Here is a 16,082-nt window from a genome sequence, read left to right on the forward strand (position 1 = left end):
CAAACCACAGAGGAAGTGTTGTTACAGAGACGCTTCCTCCACAAGCTTATCCATGCGGATGAGACACGCTCTGAAAGGCCGAGCCAATCAGAGCGGACGACATCGATACCTTTTGCGGTGGACGGTGTTTGCTTCGGAATGAGAAGCGGTATTCAAATGTATCGGCAGCGCGGGCGACTTCCCTCTCCGTACCGCGGTGAGAAGTTTCCAACACAAGATCTCCTCCCAGAACCTTTGAACTCAAGAGAGAGGAAAATGGTCTTGTTTCCTGTTTGTTTGTGCTGGTAAACAAGAGTGAAAAAGAACGAGTCCCAGAGTTCGGAGGAGAAGCCCGACGCGTTCCCAGAGCAGCGCCCACACTGGCTTCACCTTACAACCCGCCCCAACGAGCCTCACGCCGAAGAAAGGAGCCATTCTCCCGCCCGCGACGGAACAACCGGCTGACCCTCAGGTGGACCCTGGGAGGTGGCCCCAACCGGGTCCTCAGCCAGCGTCCCGGGTCTGGGCCGCGTTAAGCTCTCCGGACACGTTGTGTGGCTTGACAGGACGAGACATGAGAACAATAGCTAGGGCTTCCCCCCACCCCCCCCCCCACCCCTCGGCCCGGCAGGGGGGGCGCGTAGGTGGGCAGACAGGCACCCAGGAGCCACAGGTGTCTGTCTGAGGCTAGGGGGGGGGGGGGGGGGCTTCAAACGGGACCCCGAGCTCGAAGTGGCGCTAATTGCTCGTGTTTTGATTGCGCGGCCTCGTTATCTCTAATGTGATTAGCGTGTTTGTCGGGACATTGGCGTGTTGTGGCGCGGAGCCGGGGCCAGGGAGGTGTGTGGGTTTCGGGGATGGCAGTCTCGTAGGAAAATAAATCTGGGTTTGATTCCCGACGTCCCGTAACTCCTGACTGACACATTCCCCGTTTCCACCAACGCGGTCCCAGGGCTGGTTCGGAGCCAGTGCCAATCTCGGGCCAGTTCTCGGCTTTTCCACGTAACTAATCCTGGCTCCGGGCCAGACAAACAGGTTCCAACTCAGCACCGACTCCACGCTGGTCCAGAAACAAGAACCAGTGACGTCTAGTACTGCGTTAGCGTAATTTTAACACGTTAATTTGAACATCCTGGCGCGTTAATTATTATTATTTTTTATAATATTCCACAATCAAGAGACATTGACGTCTAGTGACGGTTAGCGTTAATTTTAACGTCCTCCTGACGCGTTGCTAGGACAGCGGGGTTGAATGCTTCGACACATTGACGTGGCTCTACTCTGGCCCTAAAGACTTTGGAAAGTCAAGCTGGTTCTTTGGTAGTTGGTCTGTAGAACCAACACTGAACCAGCACCGGGTTTGCGTTGGTGTAAAGGGTGCCTAATAAGTGTGTCGGTGCCCCCTCATCCCTGCCGTTGAGCAATCTGACAGGCGAAGGAGTATGAGAGGAAATGTTTATCTTCTGTGTGGGTTGTGCGTTTGTTGACGTGTTGAAACAAGGCAGCAGTCTGTTGATCCACTTTCGCTTCTCTGACATTGTTTGTAGAGCACAGAGTAAAGTCTTTATTGTAAGTAGTAAATCATATATTCATGATTGATTTGGGGGTGGTATTGTCGTGACCTAAAGCATTTGAACTTAATCTTGATTAGATTCCCATTTTAAATCGACCCGATTTGTGCTTGCAGCTATGGTACGTGTTGTTAATTAAACCCAGATTAGAAGTGAGGCTGTTGCAGCAGAAAGTAAATGACCGTAATTGGAAAAAATAAATGAGCATAACGAACATCTAATTAGAATATGCAGATCTAGAGGAAAAACCTCTCTGTACATGATAATTAAATCAAGGCAATGTCAAAACACACACACACACACACACACACACACACACACACACACACACAATGTAACACTAACACAGAGAGAGACAGAGCGAGAGAGAAGCTTTATTTTCCTACGTCAACGAGTAAACAGAAGCACGTAAACAGAGACTAACTCGCTCATGGACGCCTTGACTGTTTGACCGGCCCACTTCACCCATGCTAAGGGCTGAGTTATTTCAGAAATAAATTGAAAGCCGCATCCCTCTCACACACAGACACAGACACACACTGTCGCACATGCACGCATACAGTCACATGCACAGTCACTCACACACACACAAAGTCACTCACACACACGCAGTCAATCCAAGTCACACACACACAGTGTCACACACACACACACACACACACACACACACACACACACACCAGCTTCTGAGTACCCGCTGACTAAGAGAACAGACAATGCGAGGCTGAAAGGTTGTTTCGATGACTACCTTTCTAGGGACGTCACTAATGAACACAAAGTGCAAATAATAAAATAAACATTGAAATGTATTAAATATGAACATCTCCAAGGAAACGCTGAACTTTTAAAAGACGGCACGCAGAGTCCCAGTAGGCCGTCATGAGACGTGTGTTGCGTAACGTCAGACTAATCGTTCCAACCACGCACACACGCACACACACACACACACACACACACACACACACACACACACCGAGGGAGGGGGGGGCAGACTTACGGCCGCCGCCGACGAAGGACGTTGACCGATGGTCCGCCCCTCCCTGAGACCACGAACGCATTACCCAGAAGGCCTAGCGTCCAGGGTTTTGTGTGTGCGTAATGAAACGTGTCGCACACACGCCGGCCACCACCATGGCTGCCTTTCCTTCAGGGTTTTTTTTCCGACTAATTACATTCAGGAGGAAAAGAAAACAACGGAAGGCCCAAGATGGATGTTCTATTGGTTCAGGCCCCGCCTCTCTGTCTTCAGGGCCCATTGGGAGCCACTCAGCCACGCGACAGCCCATGGCCCCTGAGTGCGTCGTGTAACCGAGAGAAGGGCTGGGGGGGGGGGCACCACCGGACGCCATGACATCATCTCACCTTCTCTGGTCATTATCAACCAACAGAGGAGGGGGGCAGGGAGAGAGAGAGAGAGAGAGAGAGAGAGAGAGAGAGAGAGAGAGAGAGAGAGAGAGAGAGAGAGAGAGAGAGAGCGAGAGAGAGAGAGAGAGAGAGAGAGAGAGAGAGAGAGAGATAGAGAGAGAGAGAGAGAGAGAGAGAGAGAGGAGAGAGAGAGAGAGAGAGAGAGAGAGAGAGAGAGAGAGAGAGATTTCTGGCTACTCTGCATTGACAATGCATCACATTGTCCCCACCCCCGCGGCTATGCTACACTACGAGCCATTAGCAGCCTGCACTCAGGGCTGATGGGAGGTGAGGGGAGCTGTTGGGGGGGGGGGGGGGGGGGGGGGGGTTGAGAGGAGGACAGAGAGGGACTGGGGGTGGAGGGGGGGAGATTCTGAGAGGTTGTTTGCCGTCATCTTGTTATCATCGGAGGTGGAACTGGGCTATTTGTTACAGGGCAGAAATCAAACTCCATTACTTCTCCGTTCTTCGTATTTGATAGGGAGGGCCTGTTTTGTTTATCTAGTGCTTCTCCGAAACAAAAAAATAAGAAAGGACGAAGATTTTATTCGACAGAACGGGAGAAAGACATTTTTATAACATAAATAAAAAAAATAAAAAAATTCAAAGCATGGCATGATTTTTCCCTCTTTCATGTAGCGTCTCCAAATATCGTGCTTTGTCATCCTGGTCGTTTTTTCACGTTAAGCAAATCAAAAGAACAAAAAATATCCCTTATTGTTGTCGTGGATATTTTGGGCCGGTTCCAATTCAACGGTTCTAAAGAAAACGTTTCCTCGCTCCCCGGCTCTGACACTGCCGCTCCGGGGAAGGCGTCGGGACGCGCGGCGTCGCTTTGATGGATTTAATAAGACGGCGCCACACGTTTCCATTCCAATTACTGGCGGGCGGGAAGCTGTATATTCAGCAGCAGGGGGGGGGGGAAAGCTCCACGGGATAAACCGCAAGAAGTATTAACATCCGGACTGGGGAGGGGAAACCGTTGTGTCTACGCAACACCCAGACGTTCAACGTAAGAGGCGCTTACCCTTATCCTCCCCCTTTACCCCAACCACAACCCCGTCTTACGCACTTATTGTATGTTGTACATCCTGGAACCTAATGTACGCACTTATGGTGTTATCCATTTGTATGGTACGACCATTTGTGTGGTCATACGTTGTAAATCTCCCAGCTTTCTTGCGGCATTTGCGGAGGCCCGTCCCCTTTTGGTCGTAGTAGCTTTCCCGTTTCTCATTGGCTAGCCCTTATTATGGTTAGCTACATTAGGCTCCTAGCAAACCAGCTCGAACACAAACAACACAACTTTACATTGTATTGCACAACATTAAAAGGACAGACGTGATACAAATCCAAAGAAAAAAAATCTGCTTACGGGCGCAGCAATTTTTGTTGACGAGAAGTATCAGAAAAGCGTGACGAACCAAAGGGGGGCATGCCTCAGTGAAATGCCGGAAGAAAGATTGGGAGATTTGCAACTTTCGGCTTGCACGTACCGGCATACCATCCAAATGGATTGCAGCATTATTGTATGTTGTATGTCCTGGCACAAAAAGGGTCAAGGGGGGCTTCACTGAAGTGTTGTAAAGTAACCGACTACGTCAGTTGAATGAATGTGTGGTAAATAGACCGATTTGGAATAGCTTTGACATTTAATAATAATCGCACGTGCACACACACACACACACACACACACACACACACACACACACACACACACACACACACACACACACACACACACACACACACACACACACACAACACACACACACACACACACACACACACACACAGGTCAGGGTCTTCTGTCGTGGATTCAGACGAGGAAAACCAATCTGACCTTCTATCCGGAATATTATCTCCGCTGACTTCGTGACCGTCATTCAAGCTTGTTGCGTACGGCTCCATTGAGGAGCAGGGAACGAACATCAACAGAACGCCTCTCATTCATGCATTCATACACCCACACAGTCATTCATGACACTCGCAGCAGTGTTCGCCTGGCAAGGAAGCCAGCGGGAGTACTAGCACGTACTTTCTGCGCCTAGGAATCAAACCAGCAACCATTCTTAACATGGAATTTACACTGCTCTACCGTCAGTGTGCCTCAACGCTTAGACTGAAGCAATACAAATCTATTTCAGATCAGTTTAAGACTAAGCAATACTCCATGAAAGGGAGATACAGCAGCCAATGACCATAGTACTCTAATAGATCTAAAAGATCTTATCAGAGTGCCATAAGTGACATTTAGTCTTTGGTTAGTTGGACTAAAAGTAATGATCTGTTAATCATCTGTTACTATTGGATATATTCCATCTATAACAAATATAAATTTGCACTTCAAAGAAAACCAACTAGAACTTGGAAACCGAATGATCCTGTGAGAAAAAGTCCACCGACATCAAATCCAATTATTTTGATTGGATAACTACTTTGTGATCATGAGACTGATCTCCTCCTGCTTGCTCTTTTGTCCTCAGCTCTGGTGGTGAGATTCCTGACCAGACGCTTCATCTGGGAGTACGATCCCACACTCGGTAAGAAACACCTTCTCCTCTTCTACGGAGACACCGAGAACGACAGCCATGTAGACCGCTTCTACAGTACTGCAACACACAAAGTTATGGATATTCCTACGAAAATACGAGGGACGAAAGACCCACCTCAAGTCATTCAGTTCAATTTGATTTGTATAGCCCCTAATCACGGGTACAGTCTGATAGGGCTTAACAGGCCATATATTTATGACACCCCCCCTGACCCTAGCCCCCAAGAGGGCAAGAACAAACTCCCTTTATTAGAAAGGAGGAAATCTTGAGGAGGTACGCAGAGAGTGGGATCCCTTCTTCCAGGGATGATTACAAGGGAAATGGGTGCCATAATTGAATGGTTTAACCCATTTAAGTCATAACTAATTTCCTGATTTCCTCCTCTTGACACCATATGCTTTGTCATAATACCCTGCATGATAGAGAAACATAGATTGTATTCAGTAAGATTATCACGAATCTCCCTCTAATCCACCTTCCCTTCAAATCAACTGCCACGCCAGACTTTAGGGCCGTTTCAACGTGGCCATTATCACAACCAATATTAACGAGCATCGGTGAATAACACATCTTTTGTATACAAGGGACCGAAATAGCCAGCCCTTGACGACGGCCTGTTCTGCAGTCAGAATGTAGAATATTTCCCGGCCGGCTGTGTGTTGAATCAGAGATAAGTCCCCCCCCCTCTTCATTCATTGCAGTCCAGTGTCCATGTGACACTGTACCCTGTATGCTCGCTGTGGGCATTCTAACTGAATGGTAAATGGACTGCATTTATATAGCGCTTTTCTAACCAGTGACCTCAAAGCGCTTCACAATAACTGCCTATCATTCACCCGTTCATGCTCACATTCACACGCCAACGGCGGTATCAACCATGCAAGGCGACAGCCAGCTGGTTCGAGAGCAGTTAGGGTTAGGCGTCTCGCTCTTGGACACCTCGACACCTCCGGTTACCAGCCAACCCGATCTACCTTCTGGGCCACATGCCGAATCACTCCCTGCACGCGGCAGAAGTGCTACAGTTGTTGCCGTGCTGTTGTTGTTGCCACTTCACCAGACATGCTGATGGCCCATTAGGGACGAGTGCCGAGAGATTGGGAGAAACAAAGGCAGTGGCAGGGAGGTCAATGAGTTTCATGCATTATTCATCCTTGTGGACAACTGGACATGCCTGCTTCCTGCATACCCAAGTGAGGCTGGCACTGTACTGTGCAGGTGAATTGAGAGGACTATTTTAGTACAACAAACCCACACTCACACTCACACACACACACACACACACACAAACACTCACTCTGAGTGTCCACTGGCCACCTCAGGGGGCATTTCTTCGATGGTACTTGTTCAGACACAATCTCAGTATTCATCTCAAACCAATTTCAGTGTTCAGTCGATGTCGAAATTGTTGTGGGAACATACAAGGGTATCAGAATTCATTTCCGGAGGCCTGGATCACGGGCACTTCAGTCACTGTGGCGGCTTACCCAAAAATAAGTGCCATGTTATTGCTGGAGCCTCACAGCTGCGGTCAGATGCAGAGAATAATGCAACTCCGGCGGACCTTCAGTGAAACATGTGGAAGTGATTCAACGTCCCTGCCGACGGTGTTCGGTTCATACAACCTCTCGGCCTTCAACAGAGGCAAACCAACATAGAGCAGCATACCTAGCTCGGCGGTCAGACCGATCGAAGGCTGATTGCAGCTGATCTGATAATCCCCGCCCAATTCTGCTCTGCAACCCCGCTTTACAGCATGCACGCTGCATTTATCGGTTGCCGCACCGACCGCGGTGGTGGCGGTCGGGGATGGGGTGTGGGGTACGCAGTCGTTATGGTGCGCGCTCTTGTTATCGGTTTCCTGCTCTTGAGCAAGGCACATGCATGTTCTAGTGCAGCACATCAGGGTAACACAGGCTGTGAAAGGGAGCAGACTTTTTTTCGATTTCGCAACAGGAAAGCTGATTCGTGATCGCTTGTTTTTTAAAACATGACATGCCGTCAAACAACCCTGACGTTCAAACTCAATTGTAACTGGTTAAAAAAAATAATAATAATAAAAAAAAAAAACTGAAAATCCCGACCCAAATTCCAGTCCAAATGAAAGATTGTCCTCCGGATAAGCCTGGCAGGTGACGACGTTGATGGGCAGGCGTCGAAAGCTGAAACCCCCCCCCCCCCACGTCGAAACTCCTCCTGGCTCCTGGCAAGTGTGCGGTCACCATTCCCCCCCGGCCCTCGCTCCACAACACAATGATTTATTCCCTGCCAGAACGTGACATGTTTGGGTTTTATGCAAACCCTTTAAAGTGTATGGTTGTGCTGCCTAAATCACCCCAAACCTGCCGGCTGTCACTGCAGTTAAGGGGTATGTGTGTGTGTGCATACAATGCGTGTGCATGTAGCCTACTGTGTGTGTGCATGTGTGCATACAATGCATGTGTGTGTGTGTGCATATAATGCATGCGTGTGTGTGTGCACGTGTGCATATAATGCATGCGTGTATGCTTGTGCATATAATGCATGCGTGTGTGTGTGCACGTGTGCATATAATGCATGCGTGTATGCTTGTGCATATAATGCATGCGTGTGTGTGTGCACGTGTGCATATAATGCATGCGTGTATGCTTGTGCATATAATGCATGCGTGTGTGTGTGCACGTGTGCATATAATGCATGCGTGTATGCTTGTGCATATGATGCATGCGTGTGTGTATTTAATGCGTGTGTGGGCTCGTGCATATAATGTATGCGTGCATATAATGTGTGTGTATGTGTGCATGTGCATGTGTGTACAGTTTGAAGCAGAGGTCCCATGGGCGGCCCAGGGCGGCGTTCTAGCTCCGGCTCCGGCTCGGATGGCCCTTTCATCCCTGCGGCTCCTGGGCTATAAATCTGCCCCCCCCAGGGCTCCAGATGACATTTTGTGTACGGGAAGAGGGCCCCCGATTTATGTCCGCAAGTGGGCGGGGCCCCTCCGGGGACAGCGAGGCCGGTCGTACACAACTTAGTTTCTAAACGCTAGGAGTCCAACGAGTCAAGACGCCGCCGTCGCTGTGTGAATGCGTGTATGAATGGGTGAATGTTATAGGGCGATACCGTAAAGCGCTTTGGGTGGCCACCGGTTACAAGAAAGCACTTTATAAATGCAGTCCATTTACCATGTCTGGTTCCCGCAGTAATAAAAAACACGTATAAAGAGAGATTTAAAGAGGACGGATGAGTTGAGGTGCAGGTGCGGATGGGATGGTCAGGTGGGGGCTTCCAGAGGGTGAGGCTGTGGATCGGTCTTCGGATCCCAGGGAAAGCCCTCCATATGAGGGGGGGATTGCGGGGGATTCTGCGCTGGGTGTTGATGCAGATGGTCGGTTTGTTTTTCTACAAATCCACTTCATTAACATGGGCTTTGGAGTGGAGGAGTGTGGTCACGACCTTCGACTGCTGAGAGGCCCGTTTGAGAGGCCGCAATCTAGACGAAAACAACAAAACATCGGAAATTTTTACCATATTGTGAAAGCGAACTTTTATTCGCTTTGATCTATTCCAAGTTTTGAGATCCAAGGTGTTTTGGAGGAAACCCGTTATTGAGGGATTTCTGTGTGCATGTGTGTGTGTTACAGAATCGACCTATCGCCATCAAGCCAATGTTGACGACGAGGTTGTAGCCATGGAGATCCTGGACACTGCGGGACAGGTGAGCACGTTTCATACAAACATGGATCACATTGACGGATGTCATTATCTGGCGTTGCCGTGGCAACCTGATTGAGGAATTCCAATAAGAAAGGAGTATCCTCAGTCAGTCAACCTTTATTACAAAAGAAAACTGTTACGGTGCTTTGAAAGGCTTTCACCCCATAAAAAGGTTGTGGAGGTAGGTCATTTCAGCTGGCTTAATGGCTTAATGTGGATATAAAAATACTCCAGTTCAAGCCAAGACTCAATTGACGCCTGAATTACTTATTGTAAAGGGATGCCATTCCTGGCAGCATGGTTAATGTCTTGCCCGGTTCCTCCGTGATTTGAGAGGGGTCGTGTGGTTTTCCCTCTTTAATGAGCTATAGCTGCATTACCATGTAGGTGTTCTCCTGGCGACATTAGAGGGTTGCTTTCTTATCTTTCTCATATGCACAAGGAGAAAGAACAATATATCGCTGTCAGTACAGTAAGGATGTTCATAGAACAAAGTGCCAAACACTAACAATTGTTAGGTTAACCCATTCCGCACATACAACAAAGATATGTAGGATAGGATGCTACACAATAAGTGCGTACACAGAGCTAGGACGTTCAACATACAATAAGTAGGAGGGTCGGGAACTGATCCCTTCAGGTAGCACCTTGCAACCAGATCAGGGCTGTACCACTCGTGCCGTCGGAGAGACCACCAAGTCATACCCTGCGGCTGTAACCTTTTTTATTCCTCGTTTAAAATGAAGAACACAAAACCAGGAAAGTGATGCAAGAGGCAGGCGCCCCTCCAATCATACGCTCCGTGTTAGTATCGCCTCGCGGACCCGGAGCCCCTCTTCGTAACTCGTAAATTCTCCGGTTCAAAAGTCGGTCAGGTATACAGATGTCAGCCGGTGCCTGGCTTTCGAGGAGGAATGTGGTAATTTATTTGAAAATAAGTAAAAAAAAGAAAATAAAAAAAAAAAAAAGAGAAAATTCTCTTTCCGCTTTCTGTGCCAATAACGATGAGGTCAGACAATCCCCTGCCCGCCTCCGTTCAGATTTACAGACTGCCACACAGCCAATCGAAACCTTTCCCAGGACAACCGGGGCCGTTCCGCTGAACCAGGAGAAGATGCCTGGCTTCCAGCCAACCTCTTTAGATAAGAATTTGCAGGCTTTAGCGGGAGTTAATGCTACAAGACAAGTGACAAGCCTTACACAAACGAGTCCTATGACGATGAGTAAGCCGTCGTTTTCTTTAACCAGGGAGGATAGAATACTAGGGATTACATCACAAGGGCATTACTCAGTACATGCTTAGAGGTACATATACAGAGGCTGCACACGGACGTCCAGAACGCCTGTTCTCTTAAGTGGATCTGAAGAGTGACGGAGATCTCTAGTCTCCAGAGTACATGGTGACCGCATGCATGCAGACTTAAACATGAGTGTTTGGTTTCAACCTGCCATGGTAACTGCATTCTCCAGCATGTGGTCGTGTCAGGCGATACGTCTCTTGAGCAGAACCAGGTTCCAGAGAGAGACCCTTCCGACTGAGCAAATTAAACCTATTTCATCGTCATTATCAAACAATCACGATGCGGCGCACTAACATCAAAAGGTGGAATATAATACCACCAAGTGTGATTAGCCGTTACAAGCTGTTATGAAAATCGGTCTCTTCTGACATCATAAGTGGGCTGTCCACCTAGATGTATGACGGAGAGATGAGCAATGTTTGCTGCAGTCCACTGGGAAGGCTGCTAGACTGATCTACCCCGCATACATCTAGGTGGACACACCAACTTGTGATGTCACAAGAGGCCGATTTTTCAAACTGGCTCGTAACGGCTAATCACCGCTCTCACAATGTCACCTTTAACCCTCCAGTCCCCCCTCCCTCAAGAACGAGGTCAGCCTGGGCTAATGTCTCACATTTGCCGTTTTTTTCCCCCCGGTAACCAGGAGGACCTCCAGCAGAGGGAGAGCCACATGCGCTGGGGCGACGGCTTCATCATCGTCTACGACATCACCGACCGGGGCAGCTTCGAGGACGTGGCGCCGCTCAGAAGCCTGCTGGAGGACGTCAAGAAGCCCAAGAACGTCCCGCTGGTGCTGGTGGGCAACAAGTGCGACCTGGACCACGCCCGGCAGGTGGGCACGGAGGAGGGCGAGCGGCTGGCCGCCGAGATGGCGTGCGCCTTCTACGAGTGCTCGGCGTGCGCCGACGAGGGCGGCGCCGTGGCCGAGGCGTTCCACGAGGTGTGCCGCGAGGTGAGGCGACGCAAGGCCGTGCAGGGCAAGGCGCGCCGCCGCAGCTCCACCACGCACGTCAAGCAGGCCATCAACAAGATGCTGACCAAGATCAGCAGCTAGGGACCGCCCCCACTCCCCCCCTCCCGGGGCACGACGCGGCGCAGAACCGCCGCCACAGCCGTCATGATGGAAAACTAACGCCAAATACCAGAGAGAGAGATGTGCGTTTTGTCGGAACCCCGACGTGGACTATATATAGTTTGGCCGTGGAAGGGGTGACCGATTATTTCTTAAACAAACAAAGAGTCACAAGCACACACTATCTGAACTGCCCTTCACTATCAGCGCATTCAACACAGCGAGAGAAACTACAATAAAGAATAAAAACAAATACAGGTACTTTGTTACAGTAGCCCTCAGGGATTAGTACTAGCTGCAGTTAGCCCAGTTGTCTGTGCCAAGCGCGCAAAAGTTTCATCATAAGTTCCCGATTGAACCCCATACAAATCAGCCCGTCGTCTGATCCGCAGACTACATTTGATTGAGTCCATCTGGGACCATACAGCATGCAATGAAGACTTTCGTCGAAATTGGTGAATTGATAACATGCACGTTATTCTTTGTAGCTTTTTTGTTTGATTTGGAAGGCTTTACAACGTTATGGGCTGCCTTAGGTGTGACTTGTTTAAACTACATTTCCCAGAATCCTGACCATAGCACCGCTGTAGATACGCAGTGTTATGAGTACTACCATTTGGCATCAAGACCTCTATTTCACCCTGTACATCCACTCCGTACACCAACCAACACCAACTCCATACATTGCATTGACACAACATCCATCTACTGGTCTATTCCTTTTGCACTTTAAAAATTGGGGGGAGGGAGGGAGCAAGGGAGAGAGAGAGAGAGAGAGAGAGAGAAGAGAGAGGACGGAGGGGAAGCGGAGAGACGAGGAGAAGGAGAGAGAGGGAGGGAGAGAGTGAGAGGGGAGAGGGAGAGGGGGGAGAGACGGAGGCGGAGAGGGAGAGAGAGGAGATGAGAGAGAGGGAGGAGAGGGGGAGAGACCGGGAGAGAGAGGAGGAGATGAGAGGAGGGAGAGGAGAGAGAGAGAGGAGAGGGGAAGAGAGAGGGAGGGAGAGAGAGGAGGAGAGAGAGGAGAGAGAGAGAGGAGAGGGAGAGAAGGAGAGGAGAGAGAGGGAGAGAGAAGGAGAGAGGAGAGAGAGAGGAGAGAGAGAGAGAGAGAGAGAGAGAGAGAGAGAGAGAGAGAGAGAGAGAGAGAGAGAGAGAGAGAGAGAGAGAGAGAGAGACCCAAAGACGACGAGAAGCAGTACCCTAAAATGGGCAGGTCTGAAACGCAGGGCTTGAAAGACGAAGACCGCGGAAAACAACCGTGTACTTCAAGTTGATTAACGTTTGTATAACTCCTAAGGGAAACATGTGTGATATACAGTAAATGGGGTCCTGTTGTTTATTGTGCACGATCCCCGGGGAAGATTACCCCTGATGAATTCCTCCATATCGCCCGACCCTTAGCCCCGCACCCGGCTCGCTCTTGTTTGTCCAAGACGAGGGTCCAAGATCGCTATCCATCTTTTCATCAAGGGAGTCCCATAGTAGTAGCTTTGAGAGCCAATTTGTAGGGCCTTAAGAATGAATGTGTTTCACGTTTAATGTTTGGGGGGTGGGGGACGGGGGGTGGGAGAGATTGGTGGGGAGGGGGGGAGGGAGAGTTTGGTGTGGGGGAGGTCTTCCGTCTCCGTCAATCATTACTTGCCACATTCCAAGCATTTTCTTTACTGTTGGCATATCTTTCATACTGTAAACTATGTACAATAATGTCGACCTATAGACTGGTGTGCTCTCCTGGGTATGCACAGAAACCAAAGTCACGAGACAAGGAAGTTGTTTAAAGCGAGATGTTGTTCCAGTGTAACATCTGGGACACCCAGACCAGCTGTATGCTTGTGATTAAAAGACTATATCGAGATTACCAGAGGTTGTCTTGTTATTGTTTGAGAACGCAGGTTTCCAAGTTGGTGGGATTTTGACATCGACAGACACAGTATCCGACATGCGGTTGTCATGTAGCTATTTTGATACTGCTCCTTTCTATTGTGATTGATATGAAGCTGTAAATGTCACATTAGCACAGTGCAGTTCTGTTGAAGGTCTTCTCTATAGGCGTCTCTGCATGGCACTAGCCTCTAGCGAGAGACAGACATGCTAATCACCACCCAGCCGCCATTTGGGTCAGTCAACCAAAATAACCATGCATAAATCAACCTTCAAAAACGAATATCAAATCTCAAGTGAACCACGATATTTAGCGAGTCACAAAATCATATTGAGAGGAAAGTGAAGAGAACACAAGCCGTTTTTGTGTCTGCTTTATATTAATTCATGTTGAATTAGTATGCTTCAATCTAACTAAGCCAACCCAGTTATCTGGGAACCAGAAAACATCCATGCTCTTAACCCTGTCAATTCCAGCTGTGGAGCTACATTATGTGTGTAACGGTCTTATGTTTACCTGCAAGATTCTAACCAGTAATCCGATATCGAGTTGTGTGGAATGTTTACAGATATGTCTGAAAATATATTGCATTCATAGCGAATTTAATAAGTCCAAGAAACGATATATTACTGTATTCCCCAAAGCCCCAACATGCCCGTTTTCTCTCTGTGGCTCAGACGTGAGAGACGAAATCTTACATTCTGGGCCCTACAGACCCAAAACGCAAACATCCTTATATAGGCCTGGTCCTATCCTGACTACAGCTCTCCTGTGTATTCTGGCGAGGGCCATATGTTTTAATACGTCGATAGGGGCCAGCTTTAGCACTGCTAGGTCGGCGGTCAAGCTAACCACAGGTAGCCAAATAAAAGGTAGCACCGTAATCCAGGTTCGAAAGGCAGCAGTGCAGTGTGTGCTTATTCACTTTAAAATCGAGGGAACTTCACCACCAGGCTGTAACCCAACCGAAGCTTTCTGGACAAAAAAGTTAAGTCAGTCAAACTTGATTCACTGACGTGTGGCGACTGAAGGGACACCGGTTCAGCGGGGACTCCTAATCTCGGTACTTGAAATCGTAAAACTGCAGTGTTTTCTCTGAAGATAAGCTTGGGTTGGGTGGGAGCCCAGCCCTGCGTTTGAGTTTGAAACATAGAAGGCTACTACATCGTACACTGACGAGCGCTTATTTTTAAGTCTATCAGCGTCTGGAAGACGGATGGGCGTCGTTAATCATCAACGTCGTATTTTGTCTGTATTTTAAAACCGAGCCGTTATCAAGCCAAGGGAAATCACAAATCAGTCCATCTCAGTCGTATGGTTGTTAGTCTAGGGAGAATATGTTGGCCTCTTGTCAGTGATATATTTATAGTCTGTAGGAAAAGTCCTACGGGGTAATTGAGTTCCCATCTCCCGGTGAAGACAGGCCCCATACATCCTGTTTTGAGAGGCAATCATGTGGAGAATGAACTTGGTGGGGAGGTTCTGCAAGGCTGAGCAAAAAACATCCATTAGAATAAACCGAGTTCATGATGATAAACCGAGTTCATGATGATAAACCAAGTTAATGTCGCCAAACTAAACGCAGCTCATTACCGTTGAGAAGATCGACGCACAACCGAATCAACCGCGGACATTAAAAGCCCCCAGTCCACGTGCCCACTCGAACAAACACTTACCTGGCTGCGTTCCAAATTGCCTTTTTCTTCTTTCTACTTGCAGCACGTGCTGGAGAGCCTTGCAAAGTACGTGCTGTTGAATACAGTATGCATACAATTGGAACATACCAAAGGTGATCCTACTACACGTGATTGCACTGATTAGCACACCTGTAGTAGGATGTAGTGCAACATCCTGGTATTATTGGCTTGCTACATTTTCCATAATATGTATCAACTTGGGACAAACTGAACATTTCTGTGCAATATAAATTGTATGGTAGTATCGTGGTGTTAGAACGCAGTACGCACGGTGTGGCTCGGTCAACGGTGGACACTGAATAAAAACAACTCCTTTATAAGATGTGACGTCACATCAGAAGGCCCGCCTCCATTTCGGAAGCACAGGAGCAAGGAACGTCATTGGTGGTAATGGCGTGTCGGTCATTGTTTATTAATTAATCGAGATATTAATTGTAATTATGAGGAGTAATGATCGTGATTAAAAACGGCCACAGCTTTTCTCAAGCAAGGCGTGGCCAAAAGCTTACTAAGTAGAAAATACATTAAAAATTAAAATAAATATTGGCCTAATAGAATAAAATAAAAAGAGTGATAATTTAACATTCTAAATAGTTACCTATATATATATATATATATATATATATATATATATAGGCCTACACACACACACACACACACACACACACACACACACACACACACACACACACACACACACACACACACACACACACACACGGTAATGTGGCCTATAGTGCTGCATAGGTCTCGGTGTATTTACTTTGATTCATTCAGGAGACTAAAACTCTTTTGAGCCCTATTGTGCATACCTCCCACGACAAACACGGTGCGTTCTGACGTCCGATCCCAGCCGAGGACACGAGGGCACGAGGACACGAGGACACGAGTACACGAGCCCAGCCGAGGACACGATGACACGAGCCCA

General features: G+C 48.3%; 1 protein-coding gene across 1 annotated transcript in view; it reads left to right on the top strand.

Moving 5' to 3' along the window:
• rerg (RAS-like, estrogen-regulated, growth inhibitor) overlaps positions 1 to 12,356 on the top strand; it is a 29,590-nt gene extending 17,234 nt beyond the window's left edge. Inside the window, exons 3-5 of the mRNA XM_056588106.1 lie at positions 5,441 to 5,497; positions 9,130 to 9,203; positions 11,150 to 12,356. Of these exons, the coding sequence (XP_056444081.1) occupies positions 5,441 to 5,497; positions 9,130 to 9,203; positions 11,150 to 11,560 (542 nt within the window). The 3' untranslated portion in view covers positions 11,561 to 12,356. The remainder of the gene's footprint in view (positions 1 to 5,440; positions 5,498 to 9,129; positions 9,204 to 11,149) is intronic.
• The last annotated feature ends 3,726 nt before the right edge of the window (positions 12,357 to 16,082 follow it).

This window comes from Gadus chalcogrammus, chromosome 4 (genome assembly GCF_026213295.1).
Source record: "Gadus chalcogrammus isolate NIFS_2021 chromosome 4, NIFS_Gcha_1.0, whole genome shotgun sequence".
Lineage (NCBI taxonomy): Eukaryota > Metazoa > Chordata > Actinopteri > Gadiformes > Gadidae > Gadus > Gadus chalcogrammus.